Source organism: Vipera ursinii, assembly GCF_947247035.1.
Source record: "Vipera ursinii genome assembly, chromosome: Z".
NCBI classification, from domain to species: Eukaryota; Metazoa; Chordata; class Lepidosauria; order Squamata; family Viperidae; genus Vipera; species Vipera ursinii.
In genome coordinates this window covers 92,767,735-92,783,997 of record NC_139517.1, presented here as the reverse complement: position 1 = coordinate 92,783,997, position 16,263 = coordinate 92,767,735, and the positions used below count along the sequence as shown (strand labels likewise).

General features: G+C 44.6%; 1 protein-coding gene across 1 annotated transcript; it reads right to left on the bottom strand.

Annotated features, from left to right (window-relative positions):
* Positions 1-6,073: 6,073 nt before the first annotated feature.
* LOC310649729 (uncharacterized protein) lies at positions 6,074-11,762 on the bottom strand. Its single transcript, XM_083378446.1, has 2 exons — positions 10,927-11,762; positions 6,074-7,281 (listed from the first exon to the last, which is right to left on the bottom strand). The coding sequence occupies exon 1, from the start codon at positions 11,594-11,596 to the stop codon at positions 10,961-10,963; it is 636 nt and encodes a 211-aa protein (XP_083234572.1). The 5' UTR covers positions 11,597-11,762; the 3' UTR covers positions 6,074-7,281; positions 10,927-10,960.
* Between the last annotated feature and the right edge of the window lie 4,501 nt (positions 11,763-16,263).

The following is a 16,263-nucleotide window of genomic DNA, read 5'->3' as shown; positions in this document are numbered from 1 at the left end:
AGTAATATTAAGTACATTAAGAAGCTAATACTAAGGACTCCAAATAATGTATTTCCAATAAATACACTGGTTTCAAATGCCACCCTAGAAGTTCTTCCTCAAAAGCATCTGCATTTCCAAATTTGATTACAATTAAGCTATTAATCCACAGATCTCAGTAATTAATTTTTGGAAATGATGACTTCTACTTAAAACAATAGCCTTTTGGACATCTTTTAAAACAAGTAATTGATTATTCCCTCTGGATAGTAGCCCCAGTCTGACTTCCTAAAGTGGAAACAGGGCATTCTGTTGAATCAGGGTTGCTTGTGCTAGTGATTTTAACCTGCTCCACCCTGAAGTGACCTGCCAAATGCACTTTCTTATTTTATAGACATCTGGGAATTCCATACATGCCTTAAACACCAATTACACACCTTCTTCAAAGGACACGTGCTTTGATTTGCCAAGACCATTTAAGTCCACTAAGCTCTTAAAGAAAGTCCTGGAAACAGAGAGGGTAAAAGAAATTTCACTGTCTTAAAAAGCAGGTAAAGGATTCTGTGAAGAAATAATTGGTCCCTTTGTTGAGTGAATGAATCTATTCAGCTTGTATCAGCCTTAACTTCTTTTCTTTCTCAAAGAAGGATACAGATAATGGACTAAGATGCAATCCTATACACACTGACTTGGGCAATTATGCATAGGATTGCACTAGTTACACCATCCTATACATACCATTAAACTTGACAACTGCATTTGCACAATGTACTGCTTATTATTGTTCAGTAGATTATGGTAACCTTTGTTTCAGTATATTGTTTACTGCCAGCCAAGAGGCCATACTTTGAAGGATTTGGTTGTACAGGATCAGAATGTATCTACAATGAAATTAAAGGGTTAAAATGTAATCTCAATGTATTTTTTCCAATATTTTAGATTCTTCTACACCTTCTACTATTGAAATGTGAAAATTAATGAGCAGATAAAGAGCAACCTTGAGATAGGGTGCAATATAATCAAGGGACAAGGGAGGGTAGATCACACATTCAAGTCTAAGTGTTACACAGTTCTTGCACAGCACACTCCCTTGATGTCCAAGGCCAAAGAAGAGGGTGGAGTCGTAACAGACTGATGAAACTGAAGATTTTCCATGAAAGCACATCAACATGAAGAGGTAATTTAAAAGATTAAAAATGTAAATTGGGTTCTAATTACTTTTTGACAGAGGCATAAGAAGCAAGGATTTATCAGCAGAAGAAAGCAAGGCGTAAATCTATTGCTCAGCACCCACCCTTAATAATTTCTGGAGAACTTGCCAGAGATTATTATCTTGGGGCTGCCTCTTAATAGATCAACTAGCATATTAGTAGCATCCAAACAGAATTGGCTATGTGGGTTTGAATAACATTTCTTTTCACAAAGGTGAGCAAGGCTAGGAGGAGTCAGAAATTAAGAGCTCCACACTTGCTTGGCTTACAAACAAGAGGTGTGACTGCCAGATGTTAAGTCTCCTTTAGACTTAGGCAGTGTGGCCAATATACACAGATGACCAGAACTGCAGTGCAACATCTGAAGGTCATTCAGGGGTCCTGAGGAGAAGGGGGGAAATGCTACTTCCCATCAAGCAGACAATAGTACTACAATGTAACTTTCAGACTGTACCATACTAATTTAGATCTTATTTATCTCAAAATATAATCTTCTGCGATCCATCCCAGAATAAGGCAGCCTGTTTCTGTATTCTTTTCCTAGGCAGTTAACCACTCTGAAATTAAACTTCACACTTTAATAGTATTTGCTTGGGAATACTGTGCTTTTAAGTGATGGAGCTTTTCAGATTATACTCCCTCTTTAATAAAGTCCACATTGCTTTGAAGTATATGCCCTCATTTCACCCCAGTTTTCTTTGGTTTTGGTTTAAGTGGGTTTCCTGGAAGAAAATGTTTGCTGCGATTCTGAAATCAAGGACTAAGAGATAGGTGGTTCGAAAGTAGGTCTCCACGGAAACAAATTCACTAAATTCAAAAGGATTTATTGCTAATAACTCCATACCCTATTAATGAGGGATGCTTTCCTGGAAATAATTTCACGAATATACCGATCTGCAGAAATTGCGGTATAAATTAATCAACTGCCAGTCCTTAAATTTAGCAGTTTTATAATGACTATGCCTCCAATGAAGATGGTTCCGACCACGAGAAATCCCAGGCATAGCAGTAATTTTGATTTCGTGGATTCCTGCACGATCGGGGCTGGGCTCCGACTCCCAGAGGTCCAGATAACTTCCTATGAAATGAAAGAAGCGGATTTCGGGCGTTCTAAGTTTGGAATTACAGCGTGTTTCGAGCTGCAGTTCGCGCTTCCCTGTGAGGCCATCTCAAGAAATCTCGGGGAAGTTACTGCTCAGTGAACATGCCGAGGTCGCCCGGCAACCCTCTCTCCCATGGTTAAGACCAAGTGCCTGCATGACTCCATCCTTCAGTGGTCCTTCCCTTCACCCGTTTCTCTCAAGGGCATCGAATTCTAGTTCGATTTCCCACACCCTTCAACTCCTCCCCTCCCCCATCTTTTTTAAAAAATACGCTAAGAAGTTTCAGGGGGAAACCGCCTGACATCATTAGAGAGAGGACAAACGCTCACTTTGAAGGATGCCTGAAACGCTTTGAAACTGTATGCCTGAGAAGAATTTGATACCGAACTCGGGAAAATAACTACGTCGGCCTTTGCCAAACCGTGGAATGTGCAAGTAAAGCTCGGCGGACTCGCCAAGTTCCAACCCGGGTTTCTCCTGTGGCTGTTCACTCTCCACCTCCCGGGTTAGGCAAGGAACCCATCACACCCAAGCCGGGAGGCCTCGCGTCGCTTTGAAGATGATTAGCGCAGAAACTTCCCCGAAGACCTTACAAGACGAATAGGAGAACGTAACTTTCCAGGGTGACTTGGGTCGCCTTCAAGAGCCCTGGTGGGGCAGAGACACCCTGCCTCTTGCTTCTCGCCCCGGCTCTCGCCGCTGCCGAGACCCAGGTCCCGAAAGAGGGAAACCGAGAGGCAGCAATCCCGAGTCTTTGGAAAGACGGCCGACGCCGTTGCCAGCCAGGTTTCCAAGCAAGACCTCGAGTCCGGGAAGGCGCCTTTGATACCCTCCCCGCCTTCAAAGAGGCACAAGGAGCTGCTGCGCAGTTTCAGTGCCTGCGTGGCTGTTCTCTTCCACGTCGGGACTCTTCAGGCGTCTTGGATTGCTGCTACAGCGGCCATCCCTCCCGGCACAGCCCGGCCTCGGGTGATGATGGAGTTGTAAGCCCATATGTGTGGGAGCGCCAGATGGAGAAAGGTTGTCTCTCCTTCTGCTCCGCCCGGCCACCTTCCTTTGATCTTTCCAAACGCCTGTATTTCTAACGTTTTTGAGGGCGAGGGAGGAGAGCGAGTGGCCTCAAAATCTATGCCGCCGGTTATCCGAGCAGGCTTTAATTGAGGTTCTCCATGTCACTTTGGGGGGGAAAAGGGGAGAGAGGTATCGATCCAGTTCCATGCAGGTTTCCTGAGTTTAATGATACTGGAAATCAGGCATAGATCGTGAGAACACTTCTAAGGGTTGTGTTCACCGCCTTCAAAAGAACGGGGGCTGACGATGAGCTAACCCCATCGCAAGTACCCAATCCTGCTGAGAAGTAACTTCATCTTCGATATGGAGACTAGTGACCTCAGGCACGGACAAACTGTCTAGTCTTCTGCCAAGAATAGGAAGTGGTTTCCTTTTGCCTTTTTCTGGGATTCCCCCCCCCCACTGGAATTCCTTGGAAGTGTCCCCTTCAGATAGTAACCAAACCCTGCTTAGTTTCCCAACTCAAACGAACTCAACCAGGTGCTGCTTGGATCTGAAACAAAATCTGCTACTGATTGCAGGCGCTTACCCGATCAGTTGTTTCACTTTTATTTCAGCTACAAATCAAAACAAGCTACATTGGAAACCAGCGGCTGTTCCTTCCCGTTAAACCATTTGTTTAGCTCAGGCTATTTAGTATCCACATTACAAATGCAATATGTGTGCATATTATACATTATAGTGCAATTCTAAGCATGTTTTATTCTCGAACTCAGGTCTGCTGTGTTCAGTGGGGCTTGTTCCATAATAGATGCCTTTAGTATGACAGCCCTAAATAGCAATTCTAAGCTTATTTAGTTGGGAAGAAAATCTGCTGAAAATCAAAGGGACAGCAATGGTAAATCAGGTTGTTTCTTTAAAAGTATGCTGGCTGGTTCAAGGTAAGTTGATTCTAAAAAGAGATGCACAAGGTTGATCAACTCTTTGCCTTCTTGTCCTGAAGTAAATCACTATTTAAATTGGAATACTCTTTGCAAACTGTTACAGTCTAATGAATTAGATTAAAACTGATTTCAAGAGAATCGAGATGTATGAAGACAGTGATTTTTTTTTAATCGTAGAAATCAGCCTTGACAGAAACTGTAATGGCATTTCTCCCAACTCTACCCCAAATGTAATCAAAGCTAATAGCCACTATAACTTAAATTAACATTGTAATTATTATGGTCATTGTAATAACAGGAATAATCCAAGAAAGAGCAAAGAACATGCAAATATAATTTGGTGTCCTACCTTTCCTCATTTCCCAGAAAACGATCCTGTTTGGGTCTTTAGGTTCACATCTGAAGGTTTCCCTTAAACATCTCCATTCTTAAACCATTGGCCCTTAGGAAACCAAAGCACCATCTTCATTTTTTCTCAAAGATGCCCGCTGCCCAAATATATTTCTTCTTTCTAAGCCAGCGAAAAGTTTCCGAAGTCCTGGCTAATCAGCCTTAACATACCTAGGTTCAACACACTTCAAATGTGTGTTTTTGTATGTGGAACTATACACACATACATATATTCAAAGCGTACAGAGTCAATATATCTTCTGTCCAGAGGTAGATAAGAAGCTTAAACTAGCTTGGAGTTGTTAATAGGTAGATAAGGAAAGACAAACAAGGGAGTCAAGAATGCTAGCACAATCTAGGAAAAGTAAACATCACTTGGTTTGGAGGAAACCCCCTCTCCCCCCCCCACCACCACTTTAGCATTTCTCCTAGACTTCCCTAGAAGTTAGAAAGGAGCAAATAGCAGTTACAGGCTAGGGAGCCACCAAAACCTGAAGCGACCTGAACAGAATTCCTTCATGAATCAGCATGGAAGGAAGACGTCAAAGTCTATTTTGATATTTTCCTCCTGGAGCTGCTAGCACGGAAATCTGAGACAGATCAACTCTGATGTTTCAGCTAGATCTCCAGCCCACGTGAGCCGAGACAAGCTGATGTGCAGCAGCAAGGTCTTGTAAGGTTTATGCAAAACAACCCCCACCTCAAGAAAGGGTGCAGAGCTAGCTGCATAGAGTCCCAGGCTCTGATTGCCATTGGGCCTTACTGGGATTCTTCCCTTGACTTTACCCAAAAAAGAGAACGAACGCGCCTTTGCATCTTTACACTGTGGATTGAGGGGTTCCTTAGAAATCTGCAAAGAGATATAAAGGAACCCAACCTAGCATTTGCTAGTGAAAGTGTTTCATGAACATGCCTCCTTTTCCCAGTGAAACGCTAGAAGACAGAGCTTTCCTATATCAGGAGAGCAGCAACAGGGATATTTTTTTTTTCTTAAAAAAAGAGGAAGTGTTGCTTTTAAATCATAACTGGGAATATTCCTTGACAATTTGGTGGAAATGAATGGGATTTGTCTCATGTTATTTTGACCTTACCGGATCTATTTAGTCTGATGCAACCTCTTCCCCCGACGTTTTCCAGATGCAATTAGACTCCCATCATTTCTAAACCACGTTTACAATGGCTGAGCATGATGGGAACTATATGTAATACATTAAGAGGGTGCCAGTTTGAAGGCTGGGTGATATAAACATTCTAAAACTTACAAAAGAATCAATTATTTCCAGGTTATTAAGCCACTGTGCCTCTGCTAATTAAATGTTAGTATAAAACCAACGGGGCTTTTGAGTGTCTTTTAGAGTAAACCTAACCAATCCCTTGCCATTGTCTGCAAAAAAAAAAGTATGCACTTGAGGTGTAATTGAGGATGTTCCATTTATTTAGCACTGCAACAAAACTTAACACAGATTTCCAAGATAGCAAAAGCCTCTACATTAATGATGATACTAGATACAGAGGGGGCAATGACTTTTCATTAGGAGAGTGAAAGGGAGAGACCCATACACATTCCACTGCTTTTGAACCTGTCAAGTACTTGGCTGTTTTGACTGAAAGAGGGTTAATATCTGAAGCCCAGTAAACCCACAAACAGAATCATAAAGCTGTCTCAATAATTAACACTCCTGTGTCTGTCAGTAGCTGGTTATTTGCGCTTTCCCTCCATTTGTTTATATTTCCCCCTTTCTACTACCCTCACCCGCTATGCTTCTGGGTAACTCCAGATCTATCTGCGCCAGTATTATTTACCTTGAGTTTCAAGTCTATTTTTCTTGGTACAGATCAAACTGTTAACTTTCTTTAACAGTTCAATTTATTTATTGCAGAAAAAAATATACAATGATATTTACAAAACAATCATCAAAATAGGAATGCATTTAGACACTGAATCTATTTGCATTTTAACATGGGTCATCAATAAATAAATAGAATGATTCATTTTTGCCTTCCCCCCCACCTCCCTTTTTAATTTTTTTCCAGGAACAATTCCAAAACAAAGCAAAACTAATAAGGAACCTGAAATATTTTGCTCATGAGAGTTTGAGCCAGTAAGGTTTTGCTGCTGAAATGGTTTTTAGGTGGTGGGTGGGAAAACTTCCCTTTCTCATTCCTTAAAAAAAGGGGGATTCGTTGTCATTAGATCTGTTCAAAAAGAAGGGTGCGGGACTCCAGTAACATATTTCCTTTCATGAGTGGCTCATAAGCTCTCTAGGGAATGCATGCATGCAAAAAAGAGGGAATGGAAGTAGGGGGAAAAGTTCCAACATTCTTCGTCAAAATGGTAAGGGGGGGGAAAGCTGGTTCAGATTTCGATCAGAATGCAGAGATGTTTGGTAGATCATCCAGCCTTCACTCTGGATCAGCCACCTCACCGTCTGAGGGGCTCTAGGTCTCTTGCCTCAATTGCTCTCCCCACGCCCTGCTCTTTGCAACCTGGACCAAGAACGGGTCTACATTTCCAAGAAAATCCTTGGCGTGCTATAGTCTGAGAAGGGGGGAAATAACCCCGGGAGGTGGAGTGAGGGCGAATCCAAGTGCAGAGTCTCTAGTTTGTCCATTTTCTCTCCTTCCCTTTGAGAACAATGTTATCTGGGAGGAAAAAAGAGAGAGAGAAGAAGGGGAGGGGAGAAGGGAGAAAACTGTTACTAGAAAAAAGAAAAACATTAACCCTCTTAGAAAGAGAGGGCGAAGCGAGAAGAAAAAGCTTCTTTTCGCGACCCTCCAGAGCTATGACTCTGCTCGCTTCAAGCCCGGGGTTTGCAAGGCTGCGTGAGGGTGTGAGTGCAAGTGCGCGTGTGTGTAGGGGGGGATTGTAGCACAAAGGAAGGCGGGTTGGGTGGGGGGGAAGGAACATTGGCAAGGCATGAAATCAGGAAACGCGCCGAAGGAAGCGTCACGGAGATCTATCTCGGGCGAATCTAGTAAATGGGGGATATATTATCCTCCTGGAGCTTAACTAAATTCTACCTTAAATAAATCCTTGCTCCTTTTGGGGTAACTTGCTTCCAAGGAAATCTGTTTTGGGGAGCCGGAATTCCTGAGTTCTCCAGTCGCCTAATAGGAAGCCCAGCCACGCTTAACCACCTAGTGTAGTGGGGGAACTGGATGGGGTTAGGAAAAGTGAAAACAACCAGAGTTGATGTGTGCTGGCCTGCTGGCATCCTGGATCGAGCATCGGGTCCAAGAAAATCGAAGAAGAACGCGCGCAGCATTGTACAGATATTGTACAATTCTACACGTCCATCACATGCAGCCACCGAAGCTTTGGAACAGAGTCATTGGTCTTCGCTTTCCAGCAGAGGAGACCTCAAGCTTTGGGTCCCGCTCTTTCAGCAATCTGACTGAGAACAGGCTGGCATTTAGCCAGCTTTTCCCATCGATGGAAATTCTGCTGAAATAGTCCCCTTCTAACGCCCTCCATCCTTTACCCAAAAAGTTTAGTCTCTTTTGAGTCTCTCTCCCAGCCTAGTTTTCTCCAATCCTCCATAGCGCCTCCAGTTCAGCCCTCCCAGGCTGCAGTTAGGGAAAGGGGAGGGCCCCCCCCCCCCGGAGAGAGGGAACCAAGTGAGGGATTGGCTAGCGCCTTTTCCTCCCAATCTGGTGCCTTTTGGACACCTTGGACATCAAGACGCCTCATTCCAGCCAAATGGGACATGGGCTGATCTGGCAAAGGAAGCAATTGGGGAAAGGCTGATCTAATGCCTTGAATTTGCTCAGGTTTACTCAGACATAAACCCAAATTGCTTCAGAATTGAGTTTATAAAAGAAGGATTTCTGGGTAGTTATAAGGATTTTTGCAGTTGATCCTCCCACCAACTCCAGTTGATAGGATTTCCTCCAAAGAAATGCCTGTTTACTGGGTAGGAAGAGCTGGTTTTCGCATGGGCCTAGGGCTGCAGATAAAGCTACAATCCTATGTGTGAAGAATTGAACTCAGGACTTTTGACTAAACAGGCCACAGGTTCAGGCTTGAAGCCCTTTTTTCTTCTCTCCCTCCAATCCAATTTTCGAGAGGACCTTTAATCTTTGAAGTAATATTTCCATGTATTCATGTTTTTTACATCATGGCCTGATTTAATAAGTTACCCTCCCCGCCCAAGTCGGCAGTGGTAAGTTGCAGTACAGGTACCATCTTACCTGGGAGTATGACCTGTTGTTTTCAGTAGGATAAGGATCATATACTCTACTCACACTGGTACCTACAAGTCAGTTCCAATAAAATAGTGTGACTTGCCTCAGAGTAAATGCCTTGTTATCAGGTAATCCTAGATCAGGTAAATCTGGAATATATAACAGGACTTAACCTCTAGTTCTACCTATAGGAAAAGAATGTGTGTTTGTAATGCATGGCCAAAATGGAACAGTTCATTTTTAAAAGATTCATAGCTTCATTCAGGTATCCTGTCACTTATATGCAAGTGAATAAAGCTCTCCATAGGCAAAAGAACTAGGCTCCAAATTGGGAGTCCTGTTGCTATTAAAACTAAAAAAAATCCTTTAATTCTGAATTAACAGATTTAACCATATGATCCCATGTACACTTTATCCTGATGAATTTTCTAGCAGGAAAGTATCAAAAATGTTAAGAGAAGAACTAAAGTTTTAAAAAAAACATATTAGGGTTCAATGCACATTTCTAGGGCAAGATCAGCAAATACTACAAGTGGAGATAATAGGGATACTTACATCTTAGATCTGTATAGGATCTTACTGATTTCTACCAAAATCATGGGCCTTTACCAGCTATAATTTGGAGAGTAATTCTTGCTTGCTTGCTTACTTTCATAATAATTTGATTTAGTTTTGTGATAGCAGAGGAAATTTCTACCCAAGCACTCCCTGTATGGCTATTCTCAAAATAACTAGTAGACCTTTGATAATACAGCTGGCTATACTGGAGAAAGTTATGCTTTGGAATTACAGTTAGCCAAGGAAGTCTAGCAAACAAGACTTTGAGCTTGGGATCTGCAACCGCCACCCAAATTTTGGTAAGTTGATTTTCTCATGATAGGAAAAGAAAGAACAAAAGACCCCCCCCCCCCATAAGCATTCAGCTTCTTACACCCACCATCCACCCCTTCCTGAAATTGGGAATGTGTGTGGAAAATCCAAGAGGTGCTAGTGTGACTATAAACACTCATAATGTCATAGAGCTTCCCAGAAGAATCTTGGAAAGAGATTCTTCCATGCTGCTCATTTACAGATATTGGCGGACTTCACTCTGCATAAAGCAAGAACGTGCACAAGAAAATGAGTTTGGATATGTGTAAATGTTCTGGAGAAAAAAAAATGCAAGAAAAGCTTATTTTCTCTGAGACCTATACTCCTTTCCAAGGGAAAATCTTGAAATATAATAAGTGGAAAGAACATTTTCCAATAAAATAAATTAAAATGAATACCTCTGAAGGCAAATGATGCAGAACATGGAGAGGTTGTGCTTGGGAGGGGGAACCTAACAGCTGGATTTTAAAGAAAGCTTCCTTCCCTTGCCTAAATTTTTATAGGATTTTCTACCAAGGCCAAAGGATGGCCTCAGGTCTCCTGTTAAAAATCAAGAATAATTTTGGAGTATGGATGGAAGAAAATGAGGTGGGTAAGGCTGGGACAGACACTTGTGTGGAATGAGAGAGCAAGATGAATGCTTGACCTGGGAAAGTCCCTCCGAAAACACCTTTGGAATGAAGAGTAAAGGCTTGCTCGAGGATTAGCTACCCTGGTCCTCAATTTTCGTGCCAAGAAAAACAGGGTGGCTAAAATGGGCTGATAAGATGTTCAATTCCTTTTATTTCTCACTCAGCTACCCCCACCCTCTGGTGGCAGAGCTCTTGAAGGGGGAGGCTGTGTTGGCACCCAGAAGGAGAAGATTGAGGTAAATCAAACCTCGCTGAAGTAGCAGAGGATTCCTCGCAGCCACCCTAACTTTCTGAGAAAGACACCCCACCCCCACCATTTCTGCTGCTCTGCAAATCAAGGTCTCCTAGACCGATGACCCTGATGAAGGGAGAAAAGTCCTCGGAAGCTTCGCCTCGGAAGCCTGACTGGATCCTTTGTAGAAGTAATCAATTGTTTTCCAAGGTCTTTAAATTCCAGAAATTTGTAGGCAGGATAACCCTAGGGAGCGCTTTCTCGGCACTCCCCCAGGACAGCCAGCCCCTCGGAGGTCCTTAGGCGGCCTCCTCACCAGGATCCCTCAAGTTCCTCAGCCCACCGCTCCACCGAATCCTGCGCTCTTACCTAAGTCTCCAGGCACGCCAGGCTGCACAGGACGCTAGTGGGAGGCGGACATGGACCAGGCGCCTTCCATGCGCCAAACGGAGAAGGCGTAGCTGAGGCGCTCGTGGGCCACATAGCTGCAGCTGGCCATCTTGGAGTCGAGCTCATCGCTCTGCAGAACCTGATAGAGGAAGTCGATGTAGCGGGCGGCCAGCTTGAGGGTCTGGATCTTGCTCAGCTTGTCCGACGGCAGCGTCGGGATGATCTTGCGCAGAGCCGCGAAGGCTTCGTTCAGCGACTGCGTGCGCTGGCGCTCGCGGACGTTGGCCATCACCCGCTGAGTTTGAAGCTCCTCGTACGACTGAGGGCTGCCCCCGCCGCTGCTGCTGCCCCCGCCGCCCCCTCCGCTGCCCGACTTCTTGCCTCTTTTGCCTTGTGCCGGGCTACACGGCTCTTCTGCCGAGCCGAGCCCCCCGCCGGTCACTCCGCCGCCCCCTCCGGGGCCTCCTCCGCCGGCTCCTGCGGCCGCCCTACGGCTCGAGCGCCTCTTCCGTCCTCCTCGTTTGCCGGCGCCTTGAAGCTGCTGCTGCGGTTGCTGCTGCTGTTGGCGATCGGGCTCCTCTTCGCTGTTGCTCAAGCTGTCGTCGGCGGGCGAGACTGGAGAGTTGGAGTCGTCCTGCTGCTGCATCATCTCGGGGGCCAACCTGCGGCGCACCGAGCAGCCCCCTTCGGAAGGGGCTAGGGGGGGCCGGGAGATGCCTAGCCTGCCAGCTCCCCGCGGCTAGATCCTTGTCCTGCGAGAGTCCAGAGGAGGATAGCAGCAACGCGGCGGCGGCGACGTTCAGTTGGATGGGAAGGTGGGGGCCATGGGGAGCCGGAAAGAAAGCAGCAGAGGAGGGAGAATCTCTGGCGCTGTCAGCTCCCCTCCCGAGGGCTCCTCGGAGCTGGTTGGGAGTTGGGCGAAAGTTGCAGCCTGGGACGCTCTTATAGCTCCTGCTGGCGGAAAGTTCGGGGGCAGCGGTGTCATTGGCTTGACGTGGAGAAGGAGGGACTTTGTCGAGACTGAGGCGAAAGTTTCCGCTTCCCCCTCCCTCCTCTCCGCTGCCTTTCCCAGACCGTTAGCCAGAGAACGGAGGGAGCCCCTTCCCCAAGCCGCCGGCTGCTCTCAGAGGCTGCTACACTTCTGCCTTCCCTTCCCCCTTCCAAGCCTTTGAAGGGCTTCGGAGAAATGGGCTGTAAGCACCCCGATTCCTCCGCTCATCCTCTCCTGAGATCCTCACACTTTTTCCTTCCGAGGCGATCTGCTTAAACACTTCCCTGAAAGCCATCTCAGCTCCGTCGAATCAAGGAGCATTGCTCTCCATGCTACCACCGACTGCTCGGAAGGAGGGCCGATTTCTGCGACAAGATTTACTTCCGAGTCATTCTTATCTGAATGCGCGATGAGGGTCGAATTAGGGTCGACGGAATCGGTTGCCTTCACTGCCCACTAAGTTCTGAAGAAGATACTGCCCAGCCCTTGGGTTTGTGGTCCATTTTCAGGCAGGAGCCCCACCACCATTTAACCAATTCTGCCCATTACCAAATGTCAAAGTCTTCGAAAAAGTTAAACTGCGATCCTAAATAGGCGCAGTTTTCCGCATTGAAATTAAGAGATAGTTATATGTTTTACTTCCGAGTAAGCACCCAGACATTTCAGCAAGAACGGTTGAATGAAACCCCCGGTTCACGCTACCCCTAACTACAACTAGAGTGTGAACTGGGTTTGAGGAGAGGGGTTCCGCTTCTGCTAGGAGTGAATTCCAAGAATATCAAAAGGGTGATAATTTCAGGTTCAGAATGTGAATTAATTCGGAGCCATATTACATTCCGGGTTGCCTGTTCAAGTGTGTGCGGGATCGAGTTGCGTGTTGGACTCTGACTGGCTCCCGAGGCGCGACTTGGGGAATTCGATTCCGACTCCTCGGTCACGGCTTCCCGTTGGCCGTTTAGAGGACAAGAGGTAGGCTCTCCAAGGATAGCCCTTCAGCCCTGCTCGCTTCCCTAAGCGCCTTAGCCCGCCCGAACCATTGACTCCACGCAGTTCTTGGGTCAGAGGCTGACTTGTTTCATGAGCGGGAGGGGAAGGTTGATGGGCGGGGGGGGGGAAGGAGAGAGAGACGTTTCGATCTGTCAGAAATCAGAATTAGGGTGCCGTCTAGCTTCATTTCTGCCTTCTAAAGGCAAGGATCCCAGGTAATTTTCGACAGATGCGGAGTGTCTTGGGAAACCTCTTGCCTTCCACCCCGCAAAAGGACAATTGCCCCTCGCTAGCCGACTAGCAAATCAAGAGAGACCGAAGATATCCTGCAATGTCCTTGCTTTTGAACTGGGCCGGGAAGAAAACGCTTTCTTTCCTCAAGGTATCCGAATAATCCACAAACTCGAGGTGGCATAAGTATTTAAATGCTTTTTGGATTGCTTCCTTCCACAGCGGAAGCACAGCGGGCTGTTCTCCAAAATAAATTGGACCAGGACCCATCTGGCGTCCAAATAACAGCAGGGATGTGTGTTAAAAGATATTCCATTGCCTGCAGTGAAACCTTTGTTATCTAATCGCGACGACATTTGCCTTTTTTTCTCAAGTATCTTCGTTCTGCTTTGATTCATCAATAACGTTGCGCTAAAGGCAGAGAGCGCGGTGTGCTGAAGGTCGTTGGAAGCGAATACTTCCAGCTACCGAGCGCATCCAATCTTCTGCATCCTTCAATATATTACTACAATTCAAACAAAACTTTTCTCTTTCTTTCTTTCTTTCTTTCTTTCTTTCTTTCTTTCTTTCTTTCTTTCTTTCTTTCTTTCTTTCTTTCTTTCTTTCTTTCTTTCTTTCCAAACCTTTAGTCTGCAAAGAGCAGAGATTGGTGTGTGTGGAGAAAGTGTGTCGCTTGAAAAGAAAAGAAAATTGAGAAGATTTCGTTGGTTTTCCAAAAACTGCCTGCTGGATGCCCGGAACTAAAAGCGCAGTTCTAGGCGGTCCCCATCTCTGCCCCGCGGCCGCTATCGTCGCTTTTGCAAATAAATCAATCAGATCAGACCGAAATAGAGCAACCGCGGTGCTGCCCCAATACTGAGAAAAATCCACGTGGGCCAGATATTTTGAAATGCGAGGTTAACTTTTCCGGCAGCCGCTGGATCCACGTTTGAGGCAGAGTGGCCTGTCGCCCTCCAAATGATGCTGAACTATCATGCCCAGCGTCCGCTGCTTTTGAATCGAAATGGTTTTTAAACGGGCCAAAAAAGACCCGTGAGAAAGTCTTAATCTAGAGGTTAATTCAAAGGTTGGATATAGTCACGGAGGGAGAAGTCCTCTCCGCGTGTCCTCCTTTTAAATTAAGGCAGATAGCACGTCTAGGGGGCAGCAGGTTGAAGAAAACCTATTTAGGCCTAGCTGAACGTGGTTCGACAAAATGTTATTCATTTTTCTAGTTTTAAAAAAAGCAGCGTCGGAAAGGAAAATGCAAAGTACAGAATTTAAACGTCTCCTGCGCCCCCTCCTCTTTAGAAACCCGTCGTAGCGCTCAACCCGCGGTTTCCTCGAGTCTTTACCTCTTCAGCCTCGTTTCATTTCCAAAAGGAAGAATATTCAGGATCGTTGAACAGAACACCGTGTGATACTCACCTCCAGGAGATCCAAGCTCGGAAGACCCTTACTCTCTTCAGATGTTCCTCAAAATCTTATAAAAGAAGGACTTCTGACCTGAGAGAGGGAAGTTCCCAGCATACATTTTTGTAGGAAGGAACTACACTGCTCTGAATAGCGAGATGGGTCACTGAATGAATGAATGAATGAATGAATGAATGAATGAATGAATGAATCAATCAATCAATCAATCAATCAATCAAGGGATTTTTGCATGATCAGAAAACGACCTGGTCTTAGAAGAGACTGGAGAAGATGGGACAGAAGTAACTTGCTTACTTAAACTTTTGGCACAATGTTCCTCTTATTGGCCTCACAACAATTCTGTGAGGTAAGTTAAGCTGAAACAATAAATGACCAAAAGAATTCGGTTAGGGATCATTTTAAGCAAGGACTGTTCAGCTCACAAATCCTGCTATTTCTTGAATGTCACTGTGGCTTACATAGCACAATAGCAGTTTATAGTGATTCAAACTCTTTAAGCTTAATTTCCTAGCCAGGAAGAGGCCCAAAGCAATATACCTTGATAATCTGGAACTATTACTTATCTTCTAATAAGAGAAGAATTTCTGCTACCTATTGAAGCACACTTTCCCTTTCAGTTTCTGATCTCTTCCCATATCCCAAAATTGTTTCTTAAAGAGAACCAGTCTTTATCTTCCAGATCCATGTAAGTACTGGAGAGCAGGGGGACAATCCAGTTCAGCCCTGGAAATGAACTGAGAAGTCATCGTTCCTATTTTTCTGTAGGAGGTTACTCAGAATTTGCCAACGAATTTGATTTTCTTCTTGGCATCTCTAGTCAAGTGGTTTAAGTGCACCAGAGTTGTTTCTTCCCATACTTTACCCCTCCCTTTCAGCCAAAGTGATTTTGCATTATCTGGAATTTACTCACTTCTGATCTAACAGAACCATCCCACAAAATGCATCAGATGGAGCTTTTAATAAGCCACAAGTAAGATGCTGGAAAAAAGGCATAAATGCAATCCCTTCAAGTACTGCCAATGAATATTAAACTTAGTGGCTAATTTAAAAAGGGGAGTGGGGAAGAACATAAGAATTTTGCTTTCCTGATCAGTAGGGAAAGAGATATTTTACATGATATTTAGAGGATATTCAAACATATCTCTTCTCCATCCCAGCTTTTAAAATACTTGGTAAATAAAGCAAAAAACAAAACAAAACACCCCCCCCACACACTCTTATCACTGGGCAAGCCATAAAAAGGGATCCTGTTCTGATCTACTGCAGCCTGAATTAAAAATATTAGCCTAAAATCAGAAAGACAGTGGTGTATATAGGATATTGGTTAAAGAATAAAAATGACAGCAGAAACAATTAGAACTGTTTCATGTTTATGTCATGATCACACCATCAAAGCTGCCATTTTAATTTTTTTTTACTATATCCCACAGACACCTCTGATATCAATCTTCTGTTCATTCAAAATTCAGCCAGGTGCATGTTAAATAAAGATAAGTGGCACACACAAACATGAAAAGACATACAGAATTGCTACTAATATTAGAGATTATAATAAATAGATGTCATGGTTAGTAGCTAAGGAATCTTTCCCCATGGCTGAGTTGTAGGCTCCCAACCTGTCCTTAGATCTGTAAAAACCAGATTGGTCATCAAATTGTGTTTTCTTACTGTCCATCCCTATCCCTATCCCTAGT

What these genes read in the sequence shown, in the direction of transcription:
- LOC310649729 (XM_083378446.1), bottom strand. Translation starts at nt 11,596, where the DNA reads ATGATGCAGCAGCAGGACGACTCCAACTCTCCAGTCTCGCCCGCCGAC.